At 41.3% G+C, this 10,849-nt stretch overlaps 1 protein-coding gene across 7 annotated transcripts in view; it reads left to right on the top strand.

The window, feature by feature from the left end:
- The window catches only part of LOC120738090 (C-terminal-binding protein 2), a 95,092-nt gene that overhangs the window by 35,340 nt on the left and 48,903 nt on the right, over positions 1 to 10,849 (top strand). For 4 of the 7 annotated variants that reach the window (XM_040039143.1, XM_040039144.1, XM_040039149.1 and 1 more), the window contains exon 2: positions 6,483 to 6,701. In XM_040039143.1, the coding sequence (XP_039895077.1) occupies positions 6,632 to 6,701 (70 nt within the window). In that variant the 5' untranslated portion in view covers positions 6,483 to 6,631. Of the gene's footprint in view, positions 1 to 6,482; positions 6,702 to 10,849 lie in introns of those variants that run through there. The other 3 variants (XM_040039146.1, XM_040039145.1, XM_040039142.1) reach the window with 2 other exon arrangements.

Raw genomic sequence — 10,849 nt, 5'->3', positions numbered from 1 at the left:
ACATAAAGGTAAACTTTATCACTATTAATTTTATCTAATATCAAAGTCTCACACTCAGTCTTTCTCTCATTTCAGTCAGTTTTATTGTTGACAAACTGAACGGTTTGTATTACAGTCTAGTCCAACTTAACTGAATGCAACCATCTGGTACAATTATAGCTATTCTGAACTATGCAATTTATGAAAACTATGCAGCCCATTCAGCAACTGAAGAATTTGAAAGTAAATTAAAACAAAATATAATTTTACATTAAATAAAAAAAGTTTTAAACTTAATTAAAATAAAACATGTCTTAAATTAAAATAAGTAAACTGTCATGTTTATTGCTGCCAAAAAAAAAGTTAAACACATTTGGACAGTGAAGGAATGTCAGGGTTCTTGCTCAGAAAAAGAAGCTGATCAACATGCTCTGAAGTCAGAGCATGTTCCAGTCCACGAAAAAATTGTTTGTAACAAAATATCGATTTCTGCTGTCCCTGTATCGATACATTATTAGCAAACAAAATATCACGATACTACACAGTATCGATTTTTTTCCCCCACCCCTAATATTGACATGATAGCATCACATGCTCTATTGAGATCTGGTGACTGGGGAGGCCATTTGAAAACAGTGACCTCATTGTCATATTCAGTTAGCCATTTTGAAATGATTGGAGTTTTGTGACATGGTGTGTTATCTTGTTGGAAGCAGCCATCAGAGGATGGGTACTGTGTGGTCATGTTCAGCAGCGATACTTAGGAAGGCTGTTGCAGTTATATGTTGATTGATTGATAGTAAGGAGGCTGTGGTTTCCCAAGAAATGATCCCCCACAACATTACACGCTCGTCTGCATAGTCTGGTTGTAGCCAATGATTATTTGAATAGCTGTTTCCTTCATGTTAGCTTGAAGCAGTCTGGGTATTCTTCCCAATCTGATGCTCAGTTTGAACTAAAGCGTGTCATCTTTGTCATGTCTACATGCGTAAAGCCATCAAGCTGCTGCCATTGATTGGCTGATTAGATAATCTGCATTAACAAACAGTTAAACAGGTACAACTGTTATATCTGAAGTAGGGCTGTGCGATATGACCAAAATCTCATATCCCGATATAAGAATTCTATCATCCCGATAACGATATAAAAATGTAACATTTTCTGTAAATTATGTGAATCTCGGGCAGCTCGTCTTGTGGGAAGTGTTTCCAGCTGCGCGTCATGTAGCTGGAGTCGAGTGTTTTAACCGATGCATGAAACTATACATTTTTAGACATAAGTTGTAACAGCCGCTGTTTTCTTCGTGAGTATTTATTACACGGCGCGCTGCGGGGAAAAGCCTGTTCTAACGTTTGAGTCTAAGGTTTATTTTTTAGCACCTGGCGGCTCTGTTTTTTACTTCTTATCCGTAAATAATCTGCTCTTTCACGTGATTCAGTTTATTTTGAAAAGTCTCAACAGGATCTTGAGCTTTATTGTGAAAGGTTTATGTGGTACATAAACAAGCGGACACGCGATGGTGTTACCGTCGTTGTTGCTAACGACAACACATAAAAACAGGCGCTTGTCCATCCCTAGTGTGGTTATATTAAAATATAAGAGAAAGAGAGAACTTTAAGAAATTAATATAGCCACTGCAGTGACCATCAAAACTGAGAAAAAATGTTGCCATAAACAGTTTATTTTGAGACACCGCGAAACAAACGATAGCGTAAAATGAAACATAGACGTTTTTATATCGTTATCCGATATATATCGTTATATCGAACAGCCCTAATCTGAAGCATCCAGTGAGTTATATTGACCGACAAATTAGACAAAAAGTGCAACTTGTTGTTTTAGAATAATCAAGCAGAAGTCTCAGCAGCTATCATATTTTAGTCTAAGCATTAAGAGTCAGTGTATGCAATTGTCAGTGGCTGAAAACTCTCATGTTTTGACCCTGAGAAATAAAACCTAGGCCTGTTTGCTTTTGATGTGGATTGGAAACATGCTGAGTGTGGATTTTCCGGATTTATCTATCACTTAAATGTTTCATTGAGAAAATCCCCAATAAATGAATCCCCACGCTGTCGGGCATTAACTGACGTTTGTGGAAATGTATCACCGTTAGATATATAAATGTCAGAACCTGTCTGGTGAAGAAAAAAGAGACTCCCCCTTCAGCAGCAAGCCCAGGGCTTCACTAGCACTTGCTCAAATCCTTAGAAAGTAAAGCCTTACTGGAGCAGACCCCAAGGCTTAATGTCAGCAAATTAATTATGGATTCACCCAATTAGTTCACAAACTGCACTGTGTTCTAGGGAAAATGATCATTCCCCCAAATGATGTCTCTCTTCAGTCTTTGTCCTACTGTGCGTTGCGTCTCTCTTAGAACCGCGAGTGTGCATGCCGGCGTGTGTGAAGCGACACGCAGCAGGCAGGTAGCCTGACCTTTTTAATTATTCAATCTCCCAAACTCATCCTCAGACACTCTCATACCGTCCAACCTTCAGTTTAGCTTTCAGTTTAGCTTTTTAACTACTCCCGCCTGTCTAAATATATTTCTGTCTTTCTTAAAATAAAACATCCTGTGTGCTCTGTTTTTAAAGCTTTTCTAATCACACTGATCTGTGTCAACACATGAAGTGATGCTGTAACTCGAGTGACTCATTTGACAGTGTGAGATTGCCTTTGCTCAGTCTGTACACCCCCACCCTGTCTGATAAAGCATGTAATTATTGCTATCTAATGAAAGTCGGTCAGGGACGTTGCTCATATCTATTTACCAAAGCAAAATTATTTTCTTATTTCATCATCATTAAATTTCATCGCATTACAAGATGATGCTGCAACAAATGAATTTAATTTGGATTATTATTTTTTTTCACATCCTCCTATGGTTAAAGTCACAATGTTGGGTGGAGAATAACCAGGACAGAATAGAATTAATGCTTTCATTATTGATGACTGTATATGTTGGGTTTCTGATGTGTTAATTAATTGTTCGGTGAATAAAAGATCAAAGTAGAGCGCAAAATGCCAATCACAAGATCACCTAACAGTTTCTTCTGCCTTAAAAAAAAAGGTCAAACAAAGCCACAAAACCAAATGATGTCACTTACTTTATGTCTCAGCCTTGTGGTCTTCCTCAGTGCATTAAAGGAAATAGAGGTCATATGTTTGGCAGACGATTGGCTTAGAGAGTCACATGGCTATTGACTTCCTGATCTGATATACATCTTTCTGATAACTAAAACCAGAATTGCACAGATCCGAATCTCCATTATACCACCTGCATTATTGCTCAATTCGATGACTTGTCATCAGCAACATGCGGTGTCTATAAACTGTTCACCTGCTCTCTGTTGTAACCTCACATATGCCTCCATATAAATGTGAAGGTTAATAGCCACACGAGGACCAAAGAGTCCTTCTAGGAAGATGATCAGAGTTATTGACTTCACATGTCTGTGTCTTTAACGTTGTGCTTGATCGCTGCACCGCTGCACATAGATTAAGCTTAGACACGCCCCCTATGTCAGTGCCAACTCAGGAAGTTAAATGGTATTAAAACCACTAAACATATCTATGGCGGCATATGTGTTACTTTTTTATTCACATATGTGTGATAAAAACACGTAACCTTTAACTTTGTTAAACCGATACATTAATAAATTAATATAACATGAGCCAGATAAAAGAATAACATTGAATAAAAAATTTAATTTAAGTCGAGAAAATAATAATGGATTATAGGTTAAAACTTCAAAAGTTCAGCACCCAGCAGCTGCATAAAACTTTAAAAATATGCTTAAGCTTAGCAAACAATCTCTCGATTTCAGTTGTAATAATACTAGAAGGTGTGAAAAAATGAAGGGGTCCTAATACTTTCTCAGACGGCCTTTTCTTATTGATTTGTTGGTGTTTTCTTCTGTCATAAATCACTTTACAACGAGATCAGTCATTTGAGACTGTTTGTCTTTGTGCTGCGTTCGAAACCCCCGCTAACTGACTGCCCTTCCCCCACATCTGCGTACCATACATACTCTGACAGGGATCTCTGTGTGCCCCTGACATTGAGCAGAGTTTGCAGACTGTGATTGTGCTCACGGGTGAAGCCATCCTTGGGAGACAGAGCCGGCTGTCACAGATATGGATTCGTTCATTTAATGTTTTGGTGTCTCGCGCGCAAATGTTTCCCTTTCAGTGAGCTGTGGCCACGCAAGCGGGGGAGTTTTATCGATCATCTGACTTTTAATAGCTCTTAAATATTAAGATTCATGTATATGACCTTTGTGTTTGAATTGAGTGTGCAAAATTCCTGCCTAAATACCCTCTCATGCACTGCTGGCTGCACTGTCAGGCTTGTTTCACTTTTTCTTTTATAGTATTGAGAAATTGAACTCTTGATTCGTGTGAGTTTTTCTTTTTTTTTTTTGAAAATGAAACAGTTCTCAGACCACTGCTTATAGTTGACTGTCTAACAGAAAAGAAACAGGCATAAAGATGGGGAAGATTTGGCCTCTGTGCGGGTCTTGTTAGCTTCTGTGAATCCTCCTTTTCTCAACTTCCCACCCTCTCTGTCGCTCTCACTCTTTATGTCACACACACACATAAGTGGATGGCCCTGGAACAAGGGCCGGTGATTGATAACTCTGTGCGAGAGACCTCAGAGGCAGCGGCACTACAGAGAGATGGACAGATGAAAGGGGAGAGGGAGGAGGGACTGAGAGGAGACTGAAATGAAGTAACAGGGTGAGGCCTTCCAGCAGCAGTTAACATACTCCAGCCGGGGTACCATATTGTTAAAAAGGCACCCTGGAAGTAACCTTGTGTGCGGCTTCCTCTCGTCAAAATCATTCTTTTCTCTGCCATGACAGTAACTTAAAGATTACTCAGCGTAACAGGAAAATGATTAGCCTTTTCCACCTCTGCAGGGATTTCTTTGATTTTTCTTTTTAATGGGCCCTTCTTTATCCATGTTGACGGTCTCAGGTTGTATGTTGTTGCATTTATGACCTGCTAAAGATCTTTAAGCATTTAGGTTTCCCATAAGTCCATAAAGGGAAAGAACTGAAATCATTAAAGGAGGCTGATAAACAGAAAACGGCAGTTTTAGAGGGGACAAAATGGTGTGGCAATATATGCTTAAATAGGAACGTGTGGAGGATTTTTTCCTCAAGGAAAGGCTGCATACAAGTCTGTATACCTCCTGGTGTGATAGCTCTGCATGGTATGTGCAGTGGTGTCCTGATAATGTCACATTTCAGCACCACCCACAGTAGCATGTAGTTTCACATTTGAATAGCCAGTTCTGATGAATAGCACAGGTCGGCTCAGATCCACAACATATGAAATCTTTACCTTCTCACCCATCTCGTGTTTTTTACCCTCGATATTTGACCACACAGGAGCGATGAAGACTTTGTGTAATGACTTTGCTGTGATGCTTTCTGACACAAAGAGATATTTCAGTGATCTCAGCACTTTGTGAGAGCAAAGGCGCCTCAGGCTCTGGTCCTGGATGAGCACAATGTGGGATATGAGTGTTTTGAGAGAGAGAACGTTTAATCCCTGTTGTGCTGCAATAATTTAGTTCCATTTGACTCAGATGCTTTTCCCCGCTTTCCTTTGTAACAAAGATGCAATTGTACAAATAATTGCCTGCATGTCTGTGAGTGATAGTGAATTAAAAAGGCTTTGTCGGGTTACATTTTCAGACAGCTCAAAGTTACAAACTTCTCTTTATCTGAAATGGCAACTGTGATTATGTGTGCAAGGCCAAATCGTGGCCAAGCTAAAGTTATTTGAAGTTCAGTAATCATCTGGCTTCATATTGTGTGGATGTGAACATGTGTTTCTCTCTGGGTAGATTCTAACTACCCTCTATTGGTCTGAACGTGTCATTACATGACAGTCCATCTTCAGGTTCGACACATCACTTTATCAGATGATAAATTTCTCCTCTCCAGTCTTATCAGCTTCCTTCACATCGACTGTCGTCAGGCTGAGCATTTCTGCGCTTGCTTTGTTTTGAAAAACTTTCACGGCAAAAAAAGGGAAGAAGTAGACTGAGTTGAGATACCTCAAATGTCACAGTGATCAATAAGAAATGTGATGAGTGACAAGTTAGATGGAGCTTCACATGAGTATTTGTCAAGGAAAGAAAACACACTTCAAACAGGGGAAAAGTGGAGCTTTTAGAGCACTGAAGTTTTGTCACTTTTTAGAGCAAATGGAGCACTTTGTCACCAGCAGTGTCTGAGTGCATGTGTGTGAAGCTGTGTGATTCACTGATTTCCTGTATATCTATTGCCTGCAGCTTCCCAGACTCTTTGTGAAGAAGAGGCTGTGGGACTTTGTAGTCAAGGCCTCTTTAATGCATTCCTGTGTCAGAGATTTTTTTGGTGCTTTTACATCAATGATGTGTGTATATACAGTAACTACGTGTGTGTGTGTGTGTCTGTGTGCGCCCGCGTTGCTTTAAACCAAGTTTCTTTGTGTTTGTGCCTTTTGTGTAGGTGTATGTGCCGAGGCGGTATGCCCCGGGGAGTAGTGCTGACAGTGCACTAGGAGTCTGAACCTTGTCAGTATTGGTGGCTCAGGAGGAGAGATACCCTGCTGTGCGGAGCCGAGCCCTGCCGTCCTGTGCTGTGCCGCGTTTGACGCCATGTCCCTGACTGACAAACACAAAGTGAAGAGACAGCGACTGGACCGAATCTGTGAAGGTAAAGTTTTGTGTATGTACCCATCTTAAACTTTTTTTGCACTCCCGACTCACATTTTCCTGCACTGCTCTTCTCTCTACCTTCGCGCCAGTTTTTGTTGTTTCAAGAGCTACTTTCAGTACGTACAAGCAGGCCTCCAGATTTTGCTGTAAATTAACTTTGACTGGGTGTCAACTGGGTGTGATGATGATTCTTTATATTTGGAGCTGCGCTGAACCAAAATCCTGGTTTGATGGTCTACATATTGAGGTTTAAAGTGACCTCAATTTGGTCAAAAGTGAGCATTTTTAGAATACAGGTTTAGCCTGGGTTTAACCTCAAAATCTGCATTTCTTTTGACCTGCACAGAATGAAATTCTTGCTAAGTGCATCTCCTTGTTGCTTTCCTTTGGAAAATAAATCCTCACTTTTATGTTTTTCCTTCTGTCTTCATTGACCGCCTAATCTTGCTGTTCTTAGCAAACCCTAGCACCTATCGGCGATCAGTGCCTATTGATTGCTATAATTTTCTGCTGGCACGCCGCACATGTCAGATACTACAGTAACCAGTCTATGAATGTTGACCTCAGCAGCAAACATTCATCCAGTGGATGTAAATGAAATTACTGCTTTACTCTGGCCTCTCTGCGAGCTGTGGTTGGTTTGTGTAGGAGTGTCTGTTATGTGACTTATGGTTAAGGAGAATCTCTAAACATCTGAACTCAAGTTAGATTACCGCAGGGGATTGAATGGTTTCCATCCTGTCACGCCTGTTAAAAAGCAGCCAATTTTACAGCATGAACTGCAGTGATTATTAAGCTTTAGGTGGTGGATTATAGAGCTGTGGTGTTGTATTGAAAGGCCTGAACATACAAGAGGAACCCCCTGCTGCACGCATAGCTACAAAGTAAGCCTAGGCAACAAGGAATATGAGTTTTTGTGTGGGTGTATAAACTGTATCTGAAGCCTCGTGAATGTGCATTTTTAAATCCACTTGTTTGACTGCCCAGCGTGTGTTTTGTGTTGTGTGTATGTGTGTGTGCATGCGTGCTTGTGCGTATGGGTCTGTCAGACTGTGTCCTGAGGTAAAATCATCTCCTCTCTGCTGTCTGGGTCCCCAAGAGGCTTGTTAAGCTGCTAGGCCCTCCTGGAGCCAGCGCAGAGAGAGGCAGACATGACTGCAGTGCTGGAAAATGAAGCTAGACGCACCATTACCCCCAGTGCCAGTATATTTGTTTTGCAGCATGATGTAACCACCTCAGCTTTATGCACATGAAATGAAGGACATATGCCACACTTCCAGCATATAGTCAGGAACAAGAAACCTTGTCTGTGATGTAGCATTTGGAAATATATACTGGCATTAGGAAATTACCTTACAACCCTGAACCAATAAAAGCAAATCTTTAAGTTCAGCATTTCTCGAGTGTAATCAAGCCTTTTTTTGGAAAAAAAAAAAGTTGTCTGAATAACTAGTCATCACGAAATCAACCCCTTCATTATTTATTTAGTCAGTTTTACAAGTTTAATAATAATAGTATTGTTTTTATAGCTTTGACTACACTAACAGGTATGCAGTTCTGTATTACCTTGACAGCTAAAATTTAATGAGAGAGAAAGAAATAGGGAGAACCTGGGTTTTAAAACAACATTTTAAATGCCATGAGGTGCAATCACAATGTTTTTTGACTACAAAACACCTGACTTAAATTTGGCTAATTGCTCTTAGGGCAGTGCTTGCCCACTTCCACTACAGCTTCTGACCACTCGCACTCTGGACCTCCTTTAGCGTGTCAAAACCTGGGGTGTCAAACGTGAATTTTTATTTTTGGGAAAAGACAGTCACAGGGAGGCATATCTGATATATAAGGCAGCTGATGAGCAAAGGTATTTTTTGGCTACAATACTGTGTTTTTCAAAGCACCCGATAGAAAATAACTCAGTCCTTTGGGTAGAACTCCATATTGACCGTTTGACCCTGGGGGATGAAATAACAGTGCATGTCTTAATAAGCACGCTCCCGGCTGTGCTTTTAATCTTATGCACCAGATATCCGGCTTTTCTAGTAAAGAAGTCTGCTGTTTGGTCTCATGGTTGTAGCAGGAGAACCAGCGCTGATCACCAGTGATGATCCCTGACGTGACAGGTGGGTTAGTTTTACCCAGACGTTGATGTCTGTTGTGTTGTGCGCAAGTTGTAGATCCATGATGAAATCCCTGACAGAGAAGTGAAAAGTGTTTAATAGGGGACTTTCACAGGGAGATCTGAAAATAGCAGGGTAAAATGGTAAATGCCTGTATTTATATAGCGCTTTTCTAGTCCCTAAGGACCCCAAAGCGCTTTACACATCCAGTCATCCAACCATTCACGCACACATTCACACACTGGTGATTGTACATTGTAGCCACAGCCACCCTGGGGCGCACTGACAGAGGCGAGGCTGCCAGACACTGGCGCCACCGGGCCCTCTGACCACCACCAGTAGGCAACGGGTGAAGTGTCTCGCCCAGGGACACAACGACCGAGACTGTCCAAACCGGGGCTCAAACCGGCAACCTTCCAATTACAAGGCGAACTCCCAACTCTTGAGCCACGATCACCCCGAAAGCATCAACGTTATACATGGTGCAGTGCTGCCCAAGAAGATGACCTTGAATTGGAGAACAGGCAAATCATTTTAATTAATTTATATTTTTGTTTTTTGTTTTTTGGTGGAGGGGAGGTGTCAATAGCAAGTTTATTCCATTTGCACTCAGAGTTACATGAGAAGATTCATACCACATGCTACATGCTTTACCACATGCTTTATTTACACAGCAGAACCAAGCTCAACGGGGTCATCATCTGCCATGGCTGAATGGGGGGTTAAGCAGAAAGAGAAGTGGGGGGAAAGGGAGAACAAATAGAGACTGAGACAAAAAAAACTAACTTTAGGAGAGAGAAGACAAAATGTAATGACAAGCAGTGGTGGCATATAAATGCATGCCTGAAGCAGCATTCTTAAGGGATAAGGGAAGGTGGAGAGGGAGTCTCTGCCTTCCAAAATCCAAACTGGGAAGCTGCCCCCAGAAGCTGGATAGCTTAGCTAAGCATAAAGATTGGAAAGGGGAAAAAGCTGCTTTTGCTTTGCCCAAATCAACTTTCACCACCTGTAAAACTTGCGGAGATTTCTTGGCCAGGACTATTTACCAGTCAACATGCAAAGACTCCAGGAAGTCACTTATCCCAGCCAAGAAACAATACAGTACATAACCCCCTGCTGAACTGTTGTTTTAACATGGAGGTTTTTCACTACCTAGGATTGCTGCTGATCACAAGCTGTTTCCTTTGGACAAAGCAGTGATAGCAGTTTTCTTAGTGCTGCTCAGCCTTATGAATCTTTTTTTTAACTAATAAATGAATGAAGCAATGAAATTTCCAAGATTTCCTTAAAGTTTTTTTTATGGGCTATAATTACAAATAAATTTTATAATACACAGCACAACAAGGAGATTTCCTTATAAAAGTTCCCCCCCCCACAAAAAAAAAAAAAAAAAAAAATTGAACAATAGTTCTTTAATAATCACCTGACCTTAAAGGTGAGTCGTAAGTAACAGGAGGATTTTTTCTATTGGTTGAAATAACTTCCTGATTACCATTGCAGTCCAGATCCAGCTGCTGAATTTGCATGAATCAGACAGCTGAGGTAGTTAGTCATTCCTGAGGGAACAACAGTTTGTCTGCTTGGCTTGAGCGCAAAGCCCACAGGAGACGCATAGAGAGACGGTAACAGGTGTTGCTGTGATGCATGCAGAGCTGCTTCATGGTGAGCTTACCTGCCGACGTTCCTTCTCGCACACTCGCAAACACAAGCACGCCGGCGTGAAAACTCACACAAGATCTCCAGATGGCCGTCATACAGGATCAGTGCATCAGTCCCCTGGTTGCTATTGTGAGGGCATAAAGGGGGGGGGGGAAGACAGCTTGTGATTTGTTCACGAGCCAGTGACCAGGCCGAGTTGTCCCACTGATTGCATGTAGTGGAGTGATAAGGCTGCTATGGCGATTGTCTCTGAGCAAGGAGAAAGCGTACATGAAGCGATCTGCTGCTTTTGGTTTCACACGCAGGTAAAAGCCTCACAGGACCTATTTGGCTACTGTCTGGAGTAACTCATCTTAATCCAGGTTCACACTTCAACCAG

Source organism: Simochromis diagramma, unplaced genomic scaffold (assembly GCF_900408965.1).
Source record: "Simochromis diagramma unplaced genomic scaffold, fSimDia1.1 OVJJ01000402.1, whole genome shotgun sequence".
Classification (NCBI taxonomy): domain Eukaryota; kingdom Metazoa; phylum Chordata; class Actinopteri; order Cichliformes; family Cichlidae; genus Simochromis; species Simochromis diagramma.
This window is presented reverse-complemented; position numbering and strand designations above follow the sequence as displayed.